We start from the raw sequence: 13,750 nt of genomic DNA on the forward strand, positions 1-13,750 counted from the left end.
TTATTTTTTAAAAATGTGTTCCAAATAATTATTTGCCCAATATATATAACAAGTACCCAAACGGCCAAATAAATGTGGATTTACAACACCCACTCAATTAGCCTTGAAGATGATCTGATATATAGAAACACAACAAATTTGGGGGGAGGATACCAAACTTCTAAATTATAGGTCATCCTACTCATGTGGCGGACTTTAGTGAAACTGGATTTTCAGAACCCGCCAGGTGAGTATTATCCAGAATCAAGCCAGCTTTTTGGACCTGCGTCTTAACGTTAAGCAATTGGTAGAATAAAGTAAGACCACTTGGCTCTGGTTAACAGGCATCTGGATTTGTTTTGACGTAAGACGTGTTTTCAATATAACATTTTGGTTGTCCGCAACTTCTTGGTTCTTAAAACTGTCTTGAGTATCGCAGTCTACATTTGTTCTTTCTAAACTTCACCAAATTCCAATGAAATTTGTAATTTTCACTACAGGTTTGAGGAGCCAACTGCATACGGTGTGGAACCATTTGCCAATACTTTCATTTCTTTTGGTCTTTTTTAGTTGCCCACCCAGAGGAAAGCATCAGATTACCTGGTGAAAATCCTCCTCAACAGGGCAGTTGGAGTGAGCACGGACAATTCGTGTTGACCCTCGGTCTCCTCCCACTTCTACATCCTCCAAGTCCCTGAGGCGGCTTTCCGCTAGCTCGCCGGTCACTTGGCGCACCTGGCTCTACAGGCCACGCCCTCAAGTCTTCCAAGAGGCCAGCGGTAAGCGCGGTCCACCTCCCTCTCCCACTAGGCGTCGGCTTCACGCCGCGCCCCCGTCTCGAGGCCAGCTCCAGCCCCCTCGCTCCCTGGCTCCGCCCCCTCGCTCCCTGGCTCCGCCCCCTCCAGCTCCCTAGCGTCGTCGGCGTCGAGCCCGAGCCTGCGCCTGCGCGTGCGCCGTGGGGCCCAAGTTGGGGCGCGCCGTGGCTAGAACACGGAGAGCGGCGGGCAGTGCAGCCAATGAGAGGCGGCGCTGCCTAGCGGCTGGTAGGCGGTGCCTGCGCGGGTGTTAGGTTAGCGCGAGGCGTGACCTAGTTGACAGGCTCTGAGGTGCTGCTGTGGCGGCGTCCGCGGGGCTGAGGCGGGTGGGAGCCGGAGCCGAGCGCGGGCTGAGGGAGGAGGGCGGCGACTGGAGAGCGGCGAGCGGCGAGCAGCGCAGGACGCAGAGCCTCTTTCACTTTTTCCCTGCTGAGTGCCCCCTCCCACCCCTCCCACTCCACACACACCCTGTTTGCCCGTGAGCCTGGGGAACTTGCAGCTTAAAGCCAGCCACCCCCACGGCAACATGTACCCCAGCAACAAGAAGAAAAAGGTGTGGAGAGAGGAGAAAGGTAACCGGCCCGTCGAGTCCTGGGGGTGCGGGCGGTGGGGGTTAGGGTGGGGGCGGGGGTCAGGCTGTGTGTGCCGCGGCGCCCTCCGCCCGAGCTCCCGCCTCGCGCCCTCCCGGCCGGTGCCGCCTCCCTCCGGTGTCCGTGTGTACACACGCGCACACTCGCGCGCACTCCGGCGTGCACGCGCCGCCCCTGGGCACCTGCGCCTCGCGCACGTGTGGGCGCACGCCCCTCTGTCGCCCTCGGCACCCGGTCACCTTCTCCCGAGGCGGTGCTGCGTTCGCCTCGCTCGCGGCGGGGACCCCCAGGCGGCAGCCCCGGGCGCGGCACAAGTTCCTCTGCACCGCAGCTGGGACTTGGGCACTGCCGGCCTGGGTGTCCCGCGGACACGTGCCCGCCGGCGGGCGCTCAGGCTGCAGCTGCCGCTGTGCCTCCACGCTCCGTGCACCCTCATTTCTTTCCTTCTCGCCCCTGTCCCCCCAGCCCCCAAATGGCAAAGCGTCCCCACCATCGGGTGTTTACCCCTTGTCTAGGTTTCCTTCCTTCGCTGCCGCAGCGTGACTTTTGAAACCTGGAACTCTAGGGGAGCCCTAAAACGAGCGTGTTGTCCATGAGGATAAGTGCCTTCAGAGAAGTCTGAATGGGCTGTTCTCCCAACAGTGTGTTTCTCTGTATTCCATCCCCATTCATGGGCTGAAGTTGCTCAGAGTAAGATTTTGTGACTAATGTCACTCTGTATGAATCCATCTCTGGATTTTGTGCATATAAGGTTTATCTAAATCAGCTAGATTGACAGTGGCACTGATTCTTTAAGAAACACAAGTGTACGATCCAGCGTCTCCCACCAAGATCTCCTGCTTATCCCATCACAGTTAGGTAATATTCTAACTTGAGTGTCTCTGGCGTTTTTCACCCTCCTTTTCACACCTCTTTCCTTTTCATTCTTTAGCTATTTACAGAAATGTAGCAAAAACTTCTTGCACTCCTATTGCTAAAATAAATTAAAACCTGTATAGCAAGGGTGAGGTCTATTGAGGGTAGTGCGCATTTCTCCTGGTACCTCATCTTTACAAAAGGATATAGGGGTGACTAGGTATCAAGTTGATTTCCTTGTTAATAGTTCGTTAAAACCTGTAGATTTTTATTGCAAGTCCCGGCCTTTATGAACACGAAGGCAAAACAGTGGAGGTAAGAAAGGGAATTAATGTGGAGAAAGAATCCACTATATAGGATCGGCTTCCACAATGCACGAACAAAGACGTGAGGAGGGAATTTTGTTTTCAAATTTACTGCAGGAAGATTTAACAATAGAACTGAACAACACAATTAAAATGATCTTTAAAAATGTTGAAAGTTTAGTCATTTAATTATGTTTTAATAATTATGGGTTTATAGAGAGCTAACACTTCTGGTGTTATAAATCAAATGCTGTCGAGAGTAATAGCCTGATAGATAAAGTAGTGTAAAATAATTTTGCTTTGTTTTTTTCAGTAGTAGTTACTTTAGTTTCAACACACTTTCAACAAGGATTTACCTTGTGAGCACTGAAAAATCATTTATGCCCATGTTTATTGATGATGCTGAAATGTTGGCTTTGTATAATTGATGATAATGAGGGCAAAACAGTGGAAGACATAGACATTGTTTTCAGTAACATGAATCATTGATGAAATTATAGTGAGTACTTAAGAACTATTTTTCTGTCATAATAGAAAAACAGTGTTCCTCAAGTAATAACGTTATAATGTTTCCTTCATTTAACATCTACACAGTTGGACTGTGACCAGCAGGCATTTTAGAATCTTTTTTAATGTCTTGATTTCTTTTCTTCTATTCTAATAATGGAGAATATATAACCAATTTTTTTTTCCTAAGGAAGCAAATGCACCATTAAATAAGGCAATTAACAAAGTAATTATCCAAAACTAAGTTATTTTTGCATGAAGTTTAATGTGAAAGGAAAACGTTACTGCGATACGAAGACTTTAATGCATATCTCAGTGTTTTTTTTTTTCAGGATGTCTATGTTTGGAATATTTAAATATAAAATATATATTATACCCCCAAGGAAGAGCTAAGGATTTCTAGTACCATAGTTAGTATTAGAGAAGCTGATGGGATGCATGACCTTTTTCCTTTCAGCCCACTGGGAAGCTGATGGTATAGTATTTTTGCAGCTGTCCTTTAAAGCTAAAGGAAGGCTTACCTACCTCATTGAAATGTCAAGGCATTCTATAAACATATTTTTAACTGAGTATACCATTTAATAAATAGGTCTGCCTACTTAAATGCTTGGTTCACAGAGAAAGGACTCATTGTAAAGGTGAAGCATTCTTTAAATAAAAGTTTTATGAAATGACAAAGAAAATGCATATATATTTGTGGCCTCCAGTATGTTTCATTGTTTAAACAAGTAATTAAGGAGTTCTGAAGACCACATATGTTTAAATAAACATGTTTGATCTAGTATTTTGAGTCCTAATTCAGAACCACTAATGTGCATTTTCAAGTATTGCAACTTATTTCATTGTTTTGTTTTAAATTGATCTCGTTTTTAAGTGTTCACACTTCAACTTTTAAATAACTGGAACAACAGAGGCCAGGTTGCATTTCTGTATGTACCTTTTGACATTCACAAAAACTGTCAGTTGCTTCATAATGTCTTTTAACCTGCTCAGTAATATTGTAATAATTTTTTATTTGTGATCTGAGCTTTTTTAGCACTGCTTTGGCATACTGCTAATCATCTCCCTTTTCTGCCTTTATGTGATAATTCTAAATTTACCATTCCCTTCAAGTTTCCTGTTCTCTCAAGACCCTATCCCCCATACTAAAGAGATGACATTGCCTTTTTAATTCACAGAGAAGGGCTGGGCGCGGTGGCTCACGCCTGTAATCCCAGCACTTTGGGAGGCTGAGGCGGGTGGATCACGAGGTCAGGAGATTGAGACCATCCTGGGGAACACGGTGAAACCCCGTCTTTACTAAAAATACAAAAAATTAGCCGGGCGTGGTGGCACACGCCTGTAATCCCAGCTACTCGGGAGGCTGAGGCAGGAGAAACGCTTGAATCCAGGTGGGAGAGGTTGGAGTGAGCTAAGATCACGCCACTGCACTACAGCCTGAATGACAGATCAAGACTCCGTCTCAAAAAAAAAAAAAAAAATTCACAGAGAAAATAAATGCCATGTAATATGAACAGCCCTAACATCCTCTTGCATAGTCTCATTGGTCTGTTCCTTTACATGTCCTTTTGACTTTGTTCTATCTTAGAGGAAGGACTTTTCTTCCTTGTGTGTAAGATGAATCTTTCTGCTGTGCTCTTTATCCCATATCTTCTTTGAGTTCTTGCACCATCATGTATTCTTTCTTGGGTATGTTTAATTTCTTGGTGTCTTCGGGTTCCTCTCCATTGCCTGTAACAGTGCTCGGATCTCTTCCACCTTAGAGTCACTTTTCTTTCATAGGGCTTCACGTGAACTTGGAGTTGCTGTTCTCACTTTCCTTCTTTTGCTCAGTCCTTCATTGTCTTCTGGATTTCCGTTATATTCTAATGAAACTAATGTTCCTGAAGTCATTCAGTAGTAACAATCGTGATAGTATTCATGTAAGAATAGTTAATATTTAAGCCCCATTTGTATGCTCAGTACTATTCTTAGTAGCTTACATGGATTATCTCATTTAATTCTCACAACAACCCTATGAGGTAGGAAACTATATGAGGCAAAATATTGTGAGGTTAAGAGCTTTGAATACCAGTTGCCTGGGTTTGAGTCCTACTTATACTGCTTAACTAGCTGTGGTACTTTAGGTAAGTTATTTGACGTTGTTTATAGTTTCCTTATCTATAAGTTGGGAATAATACCTGCCTACTTACCTCGAAGGGAAACTGAAACATAAAGAGGTTAAGTAACCTACAGATTTGCACCATTTAGATTACAACTCAAACAGCTCTGTTAACCACTTTTCCTCTTTATTCCGTGCTGTTGGTAACCACATTGATAAAAGCAGGTTAATGGCTAAGTAATTTTCACTTTTTCTGGCCTTCCTGTAGCAGTCTGTGGTATTTCCCTTAGTGCACCTGTAGTCCCAGCTACTCAGGAGGCTGAGGCAGGAGAATCGCTTGAACCCAGGAGGCGGAGGTTGCAGTGAGCTGATATCGCGCTACTGCACTCCAGCCTGGTGACAGAGCAAGACTCTGTCTCAAGAAAAAAACAACTCTGTTTTCTGAATGTTTCCTTGTTACCAGGAACTTGCACCCCTGGTGACAACTAAGATTTATTTCATTGTTTTCCTATTTGTGCCCACTTCCTAAATACTGTGTTTTGAGGTTTGATGCTTCCTTCCGTTCCCTCTTCTTTTTCCTTTAGGACTAGAATTTTAGGTTATATTTTCTAAAGTCTCTAGGCTAGACCACTCTTTAAATTTCCAGATTCTTGATTTCAACTTCTTCAATGTCCTATAGGTACCTTAAACTCAATTTTTGTGAATATGTCACCTCTGATTAAGATACCTTTTTTTTTTGTCTCCTAATATGGCTGAAGTTCTAGTTATAGGAGTGGGAAAAATATTGGTTCCCCATTTTCTGTTCACTTGTGCTTACATTAATACTTCTGTAGTTTATTTCTGTGAAATAGTCTTTTAAAGTGGTTATTTTTTGAAGGTTAGATTACCTTAAACTAGATACTAACTATCCCTGCATCCATTTATCTAAACTGCAGTACCTTGTGATACACTGAAAGAGAATTGCAGAGTATGAGAAATAACTGTCTCTCTCTCTCACTCTCTACATCGTGGAGACCATTGGTATGGTATGGGAGACATGAAAGCTGACATACAGAGTGAAGAAGCCAGTGTCAGTTTATACATTGAATATTGGTAAATATTTCTTCCTTGTTTAGGTTAAAAACGAATGTAAATAGAATTATTTGCATGTTTTCCTGTGTCCTAGTGGGTTGTTTTATACACCCTCTGGGAAATGCATAATCAACTTTCAATATTAGTAGTCTATAGGATAAAGGTTAAACTGCTCACTATGGCATACAAGTCCCTGTACAGTTTTGTTTTACTTTTGTTTCTGGCTACTTTTCACTTCTGTGGCCATTCCTCTTCTCATACCATATCTTGCAGCTTCATTTAGTTATACTATTCATACCTCCTTTGTTTACATTGTTTTGTTAGTCTGAAATGTTCTTTTTACCTCTTCATGCAAAATTCTTCCTGTCCTTTGTGAAGCAGCATACATATTACCTTTTTCGGGGAGTTTTCCTGAGAATGTAGTGTAGTACAGTGGAATAAATAACATAGGGTGTAGTCTTTGATTAATGGAGATGTTTGTCTGAATTTTAATTTTGGCTCACTTCCTGAAACCTCTCTTGCTTTGGGCAAACTACTTTGCTGTGCTTCATTTCCCTATGTGCAAAATTGGCATAATAATACTATCAATTTTATGAGTTATTAGGAAGATTATTTTAATGAGATATACATGTGAAGTACCTGGCCATAGTGAGTTCTTTATAAATGACATCCACTCTAATTCTAAGATGCAATTTGTAAAATATTTTCATTTTATCGTCAAGATATATATATTTAAAGCAATTCTTATATCATCTACACAAAGCTGTAAGTAAATTGATAGTGCAATTGAGGAAATATCTTGGTGGTTGCCTTTTTTTGTGCTCTTACTATTTGTACATACCTGTCTTAGCATTTTATTTATATAGATACTATTTTGTATCTTACTGTGTTAGACTGTTCTTGCAGTTGCTGTAAAGAAATGCCTAAGACTGAGTAATTTATTAAAAAGACGTTTAATAGGCTCATGGTTCTGCAGGCAACACAAGGATAGCATTGGCATCTGTTAGGTCTTCTGGGAGGCCTCAGGGAGCTTTTACTTACAGGGCAAGATGAAGCGGAGAGAGCTTTTACTTACGGGGCAAGATGAAGTAGGAGCAGGCACTTCACGTGGCAAGAACAGTAGCACGAGAGAGTTGGGGGGAAGTGCCACACACTTTCAAACAACCAGATCTCACGAAAACTCACTATCTTGAGGCTAGCACCAGGCCGTGAGGGATCTGCTCCCATGACCCAATCACCTCCCACTAGACACCACGTCACACATTGGGGATTACATTTCAACATAAGATTTCAGGGGATATATATCCAAACCATATCACTTATCCAGCATATCACCTGGCCCATAGTAAACTGTAGATGTTGCTTGAAAGCGTAAATGAGTTTACTTATTTCTTGGACTATCATAAGAGAGTCTTCATCAGGCTTTGATTTTTTTCTCCCCTGGTAATATGAAATTTAACATTTTTTAACATTTAAATATGGAGTCATTGGATTTGCATTGTGTTCTTCAGGACTGTATCAACTCTTTTGTTAGCTTAACTTGGTTAATACTTAAAGTATAAAAATAATTCCCATGTTTAAACGTTAAATACAAATGGAGATTCTGCTTTTATTTTGCAAGAACGTTTATTGAAGATGACCTTAGAAGAGAGACGCAAAGAATACCTAAGAGACTATATTCCCCTGAACAGCATTCTATCATGGAAGGAGGAGATGAAGGGCAAGGGCCAAAATGATGGTAAGTTTCTCGGAACATTTTTTAGGTAGATATTTTTCCCATTTCAGGACAATTGTTGACAGAAATGAATAACTGGCGTTCAATAAAGAGATTACTGTTTTGCTATTTGAAATTATTGTTTGGTTGTGATTTAATTGTTTTTAGTAACCTATGGTGTTTTTTAAACTTAGGAAAGTATATTAACATAATTTGTGTTCTGAAATATACCACATTTATAATATGGTACTTTTTTTACAGGTCCTTTTTTATTTTTTCTATTCTGTAACAGTTCTTGGAGCAAATGCTATTAGAGATTTGCTGCTTTGGTGGCGTGGCCCTTTGAGTTTGCTTTAAGTTCATTTATAATCGATTATCTTATGTTATTTTTAGGATTGGGGATACAGCCGAAAGAGAGTATATGAGGAAAAATAGAAAAACCAAAGAACATTTCTCATTCTTTTAGAGAATATATTTTGTATGATGTGTTATTATGTCTGTATGTAAAGTATTTGTATGACAGAATTTACTCTCAAAGTCTTTATGATTTGGTGGGAATCTAGATTATGTTAGAATATAAAGGAAGTTTTAAGGATTAAAAAGGTACGTGAAAAAGTTTCTAAAAACAACATAATAGATTTAATGGATGTTTAATATGCTTGTCTTTGAATTAACACTCGTTGGTATTAATGATCTGGATGTGAAGTTTAGACAAACGGTGCTTCTTAAGGTACATAACAGTTGAGAAAGACTTTATGAAATGGACTTGAAACATGCTAATTTCAAAGGTTGTGGTCTTAGATCGATGGAACTACACCGGGTACTATGGGCCCAGAATAAAGACTAGCATGGAATTCCTATGGATAAAATCTGAAGGGAAAGATTAGGCCTTGGTGTCTGTGAAGAGAACACATTGACCTGAGGATTTGGGTTTTAGACACAACTTTGTTTTTCTAGAAAGGCAAAGCATGTGGGATTAGCAGTGAAAAGCTGTGGGTTCTTTTAGACCTTACATAGCCTGGAAACGTGTGACCTTGGGCAAGCAGGGTAGCAGCTCTACCCCACGTTCTAATGGGGTCATTGGACAAGCTGATTGGGATGTGCACATCTGACCTGTCTGCCCAGTGTCTTCTGTAAATGCAAGTTGTTTTAAGAATGGTCTGATTCCAAACTGATAAGATTGGCCTTAAGAAGCCCCTGCCTGATCACGTGAGCATCATGGAACCCAAAGATGATTTGCTGCCCACCACCCCATCTCAGAACAGAAGGGTGGGAAGCCAGAGCCACCTGCATTGCCCTAGCCAGTCCCCACAGTGTAACAGGGTCTCCTTGGCAGCTGTATTCTGGAGTCTGGTTGTTGCTCTGTAAAGACCTTTAATAAAATCTTGTACAAAGGTTAAAAAAAAAAGGTCTGGTTAAGACATCATTGAAAGAGAGGACAGTGCTGTGTAATGAAAAGAATACAGGGCTAGAAATCAGGAGAACAGAATTCTGGTCCCCTGTCTTACCTAAGGCTATGTGCCTCTTCATGTTTGAGTCTCAGTAATTTCTTTTTTTGTTTATAAGCAACTGGTATTGAATATTTCAGCAGCAGCACTATCTTCTTCTTTTTTTTAAATGGCTACAGGTCGAGTATCCCTTATCCAAAATGCATAGGACCAGAAGTGTTTGGGGTTTTGGATTGTTTGGATTATACTTGCTGGTTCAGCATTCCTAATCCAAAATCCAAAATGTTCCAGTGAGCATTTCCTTTGAGCATTATGTTGGTGCTCAAAAAGTTTCAGATTTTGGAGCATTTGGGATTTTGAATTTTTGCATTAGGACTACTCAACCTGTAGTAAATGTTCCCCAAATTAGAAAAGAATACATTGAATAGAATAACACCTAACATAGTTATCCTCTAACAAGATACTGCATGTTTAATCCTGCCTCCCAATATGAGCTTTATAAGTGGTTTACAACTGCTCTGTGTGTTTCTTATTTTCCCCCTTATGCTGTTTTAAACTTGAAAGTCCTCCATGGGGAACAAGGTGATGTGATCAAAATTATATTTCTATTTTTCCTGAAATGTTACTTGCTTCTCTCTGTTGTGACCCAGACTCTGGTGACTGGCCTCTTCCTTTTTCATGAAGTGGAATGGCTCATTTTACAAGTAATATTTGTAAATATTTATATACAATACACATTTTTCATATGACTTTTTCTTGTGTTACCTATTCAGTGCTCAGTTATTAAAAAATATTAGTCAAGAGAGTTTTAGTGTTTTAACAGTTTAAAAATCCTTTAAAAATATAAATTTACAAAAAATAATAAAGGAAAACTATACATATAGTTATATTTGAAACGTTTTAAGTCATTGCTTATACATGTATAAGTAGGTATTGATATTTATTAAATATGGGATTTTAAACTAAGTATTAAAAGAAGTCTATAATTCCTTGTCACTTAGTTTCTAATTATAGGAAATGATCAATATTTATCGGGTTAGAACAGTATATCAGTTTTAAATTTAATATCTTATCATTACTTATGTTTTTATAGAGGACCATTTTTGCCTAAATATTCCTGAGTACTTGAATAGTTCTTGAGCTATTGCTTTTAATTTTTTTCTTGCTTTGTTCAGATTTATTTTACTTTAACCAAATGCTTCTTGTTATTATAATACAGTAGAAAGTTAAATAAAAAAGAGGGGAGCAGCCAAATATATTTGTAACAATTTGGATTTTAAGCCTTCTTGAAACAAAAGGAAACAAAACATTGCCAAGGAACACAAAATCAGTGTTTATATGGAAAGGGGGAAGCAAGTTTTATTTTGACTTACCCCTTTGGTAATATTGGAAAGCCATGGATTGGAAGAGGAAAGAATGGGAGATGATTACCAAAAAATAAAAATAAAAAAACCCAAAAAACAAAAACCCCATCCAGAAAAACCCATTAAATACATAATTTGCTTGCTGTTTATGTTCATATTTGTTAACTGTTGTTAGCTAATTTCTAGACTTATATATTTCTAATTCTTCCTCTGTGTTACCAATTATGTAATAATTCAATATCATTTGTCGGTTGCTATGTTGTGGGGATTTTAAAATTCTTGTCTCTCCTATTGTACTGTCTGTAGCACCTGGAATGGTGCCTTATGGGTTGGTGGGGCTTAATCGTTAAGTTAAATAAGAATGCCTCAAGAGTTAATAATCTACAAGGGACAATTCTTTCTCCAAACTTTTTTTTTTTTTGAGACTGAGTCTCACTTACTTTGTCCCCCGGGCTGGAGTGCAGTGGCGCGATGTGGGCTCACTACAACCTCCACCTCCTGGCTTCACGCGATTCTCCTGCTGAGCTCCTGAGTAGCTGGGATTATAGATGCGTGCCACCACGCCTGACTAATTTTTGTATTTTTTGTGGAGATGGGCTTTCACTGTGTTGGCCAGGCTGGTCTTGAACTCCTGACCTCAAGTGATCTGCCCATGTTGGCCTCCTAAGGTGCTGGGATTACAGACGTGAGCCACTGCACCTGCCTCTTTTTCCAAACTTTAATGAGCATTTATAAATATATGTAAAGCTAGAATACAGTCATGTGGCACAAAATGATGTTTTGGTCATTGACATCCTGCATATATGATGGTGGTCCCATAAGATTATAATACTGTATTTTTACTATGCCTTTTCTGTGTTTACGTAAGTTTAAATACACAATGACTTACCATTGTGTTATAGTTGCCTACAGTATTCTGTACAGTAACATGCTGTATGGGTTTTAGCCTAGGAGCAACTGGCTGTACCATATAATCTAGGTGTGTATAGACTGTATACCATCTAGATTTTTGTAGTATACCTTACAATGTTTGCACAGCAATGAAATCACCTAACAACGCCTTTCTCAGAACGTATTCCATTGTTAAGCAATGCCTGACTGTAGCAATGCATCCATTACCCAGTTTCAACAGATATTACATGGCCAATTTTATTTCATCTATACCAGTGCTCCCTATACCTTCCCCCCAGACTATTTTGAATGAAATCACATATGTCATATAAATTTTATCTATAAATGAGTATCTGTGTATATGCATATGTATGTATCTCTAAAAGATGGCATATTTTTGTTGTTTTACTAAAATACTATTATTACCTCTCACATTTAAAATTTAACTTAAAATTTAATTTTTGATATAATTAAATATCCATTTAGTATTCATGTTTTTCCCATTGTCTCATAAAGGATTTTTTCTTTTACAATTGATTTGCTTGAATCAAGATCTAATCAAGGTCCATATATTGCATTTAATTGATTTGTTCCTTAAGTCACTTTTAATCTATAGTTACCTTTCTCTGTCCTTTTTTCCTTCTTCCCTTATAATTTATTTGTTGAATACACTAGGCTGTCCTGCAGAATTTTTTATATTTTGAATTTTGCTTACTGCATCTCTGTGGTATCATTGAACATGTTCCTCTGTCCCCTTTATTTCTTATGAGTTGGTAGTTAAATCCAGAGGTTTGTTCAGAGTTGGGTTTAAATTTTTTTGAAAGAATGCTTTATAGATTATTGTGCATCTTTTTGCATCATATCACAGGGCACATAATGCGTCATTGTCTCCCTCAGTAGTGATAAGATTGATCCCTGGGTTCATGTATTGTCAGCTGAATATTGTCACTAAACTGTCTGGTGTAAAGTTTTCTGACAACCTTTTACCTAATGGTTTTAGCAGCCATTCGTGATTATTGCTTAGATCCATTACGTTATTAGGGGTTGCAAAATAGTGTTATGTGAATTTTATCATTCCTTATTTATTAGTCAGACTTCTATAAAGAGGAACTTTCTGTTATTAAGTCTTTTATTATGCAGTACAGTTTATAAAGGAAAGCAGAATAAATGCCATATTTCCCTTATTTACTGATTTTCAGATTGAGTTCATTCCCTAAAATCCTCCACAGGTGACCAAAGAGTCCTTTTTTTAAAATTTTTGACTATCATTTTCAATTTGCCCCTTCCTTCTCTCCTCTTCTCTGTCTCTTCCTCCCTCTTAACATGTATATTAAATGAGAATGTCCCAGTGGTTAACAGTCTACAAAGGAGGCATATACGTGTGTGTTTGTGCATGCGCGTGCATGTATTTATAGCTCCCATATAAAATACATAGAATTACCAAACAATAGGCCCAGGATATGGTAGAAAGACAAAGGTAGATATATAAATGGGTGGATGGGTAGATATGATAGAAAGATGGCATTACTTCTTTGTTGAGACAAGAGTTCTAGTTCTTGGGTTTAATTGTTATGCCTTCTGTTAATCTCCTTTCCTACTACTGTGTTAAGGCTCCACTAGAATACCACCTAGAGAAGCAATGTTATTGTTACACTTTTTGGATGGAGTAGTGTTGGCAGAGACTCTGCCAGGCTTATGCTAATTTTCTCTGACTAGTTAGTATCAGGGAAAGCAGCTATGGCTATAAGTTTAGATTGTCTTTTTGAGTAATTACTTTTAATGTTTATACAGAACAGCAATAGGGGAAAAATAAAATAATAATGAGGATGAGTTAGGTGAAAATTATAAAATTATCTTATACTCAAGTATAAAATATTTTTAAAAATTGGTCATTTAAAGAGCCATCCATGATAATACCATACTGAATGGGCAAAAGCTGGAAGCATTCCCCTTGAAAACCAACACAAGACAAGGATGGCCTCTCTCACCACTCCTATTCAAGATAGTGTTGGGAGTTCTGGCCAGGGTAATCAGGCAAGAGAATGAGGTAAAGGGTATTCAGCTAGAAAGAGAGGAAGTCAAACTATTTTTGTTTGTAGATGACATGATC

The 13,750-nt window shown here is 39.2% G+C and overlaps 1 protein-coding gene across 8 annotated transcripts in view; it reads left to right on the forward strand.

Annotated features, from left to right (window-relative positions):
* The first annotated feature begins 1,030 nt into the window (after nt 1-1,030).
* The window catches only part of MACROD2 (mono-ADP ribosylhydrolase 2), a 2,054,393-nt gene continuing 2,041,673 nt past the window's right edge, over nt 1,031-13,750 (forward strand). For 3 of the 8 annotated variants that reach the window (XM_055105081.2, XM_055105082.2, XM_034947084.3), the window contains exons 1-2: nt 1,033-1,366; nt 7,845-7,961. In XM_055105081.2, the coding sequence (XP_054961056.1) occupies nt 1,321-1,366; nt 7,845-7,961 (163 nt within the window). In that variant the 5' untranslated portion in view covers nt 1,033-1,320. Of the gene's footprint in view, nt 1,367-7,844; nt 7,962-13,750 lie in introns of all 8 variants that reach the window. The other 5 variants (XM_055105080.1, XM_034947082.3, XM_034947083.3 and 2 more) reach the window with 3 other exon arrangements.

This window comes from Pan paniscus, chromosome 21 (assembly GCF_029289425.2).
Source record: "Pan paniscus chromosome 21, NHGRI_mPanPan1-v2.0_pri, whole genome shotgun sequence".
NCBI classification, from domain to species: Eukaryota; Metazoa; Chordata; class Mammalia; order Primates; family Hominidae; genus Pan; species Pan paniscus.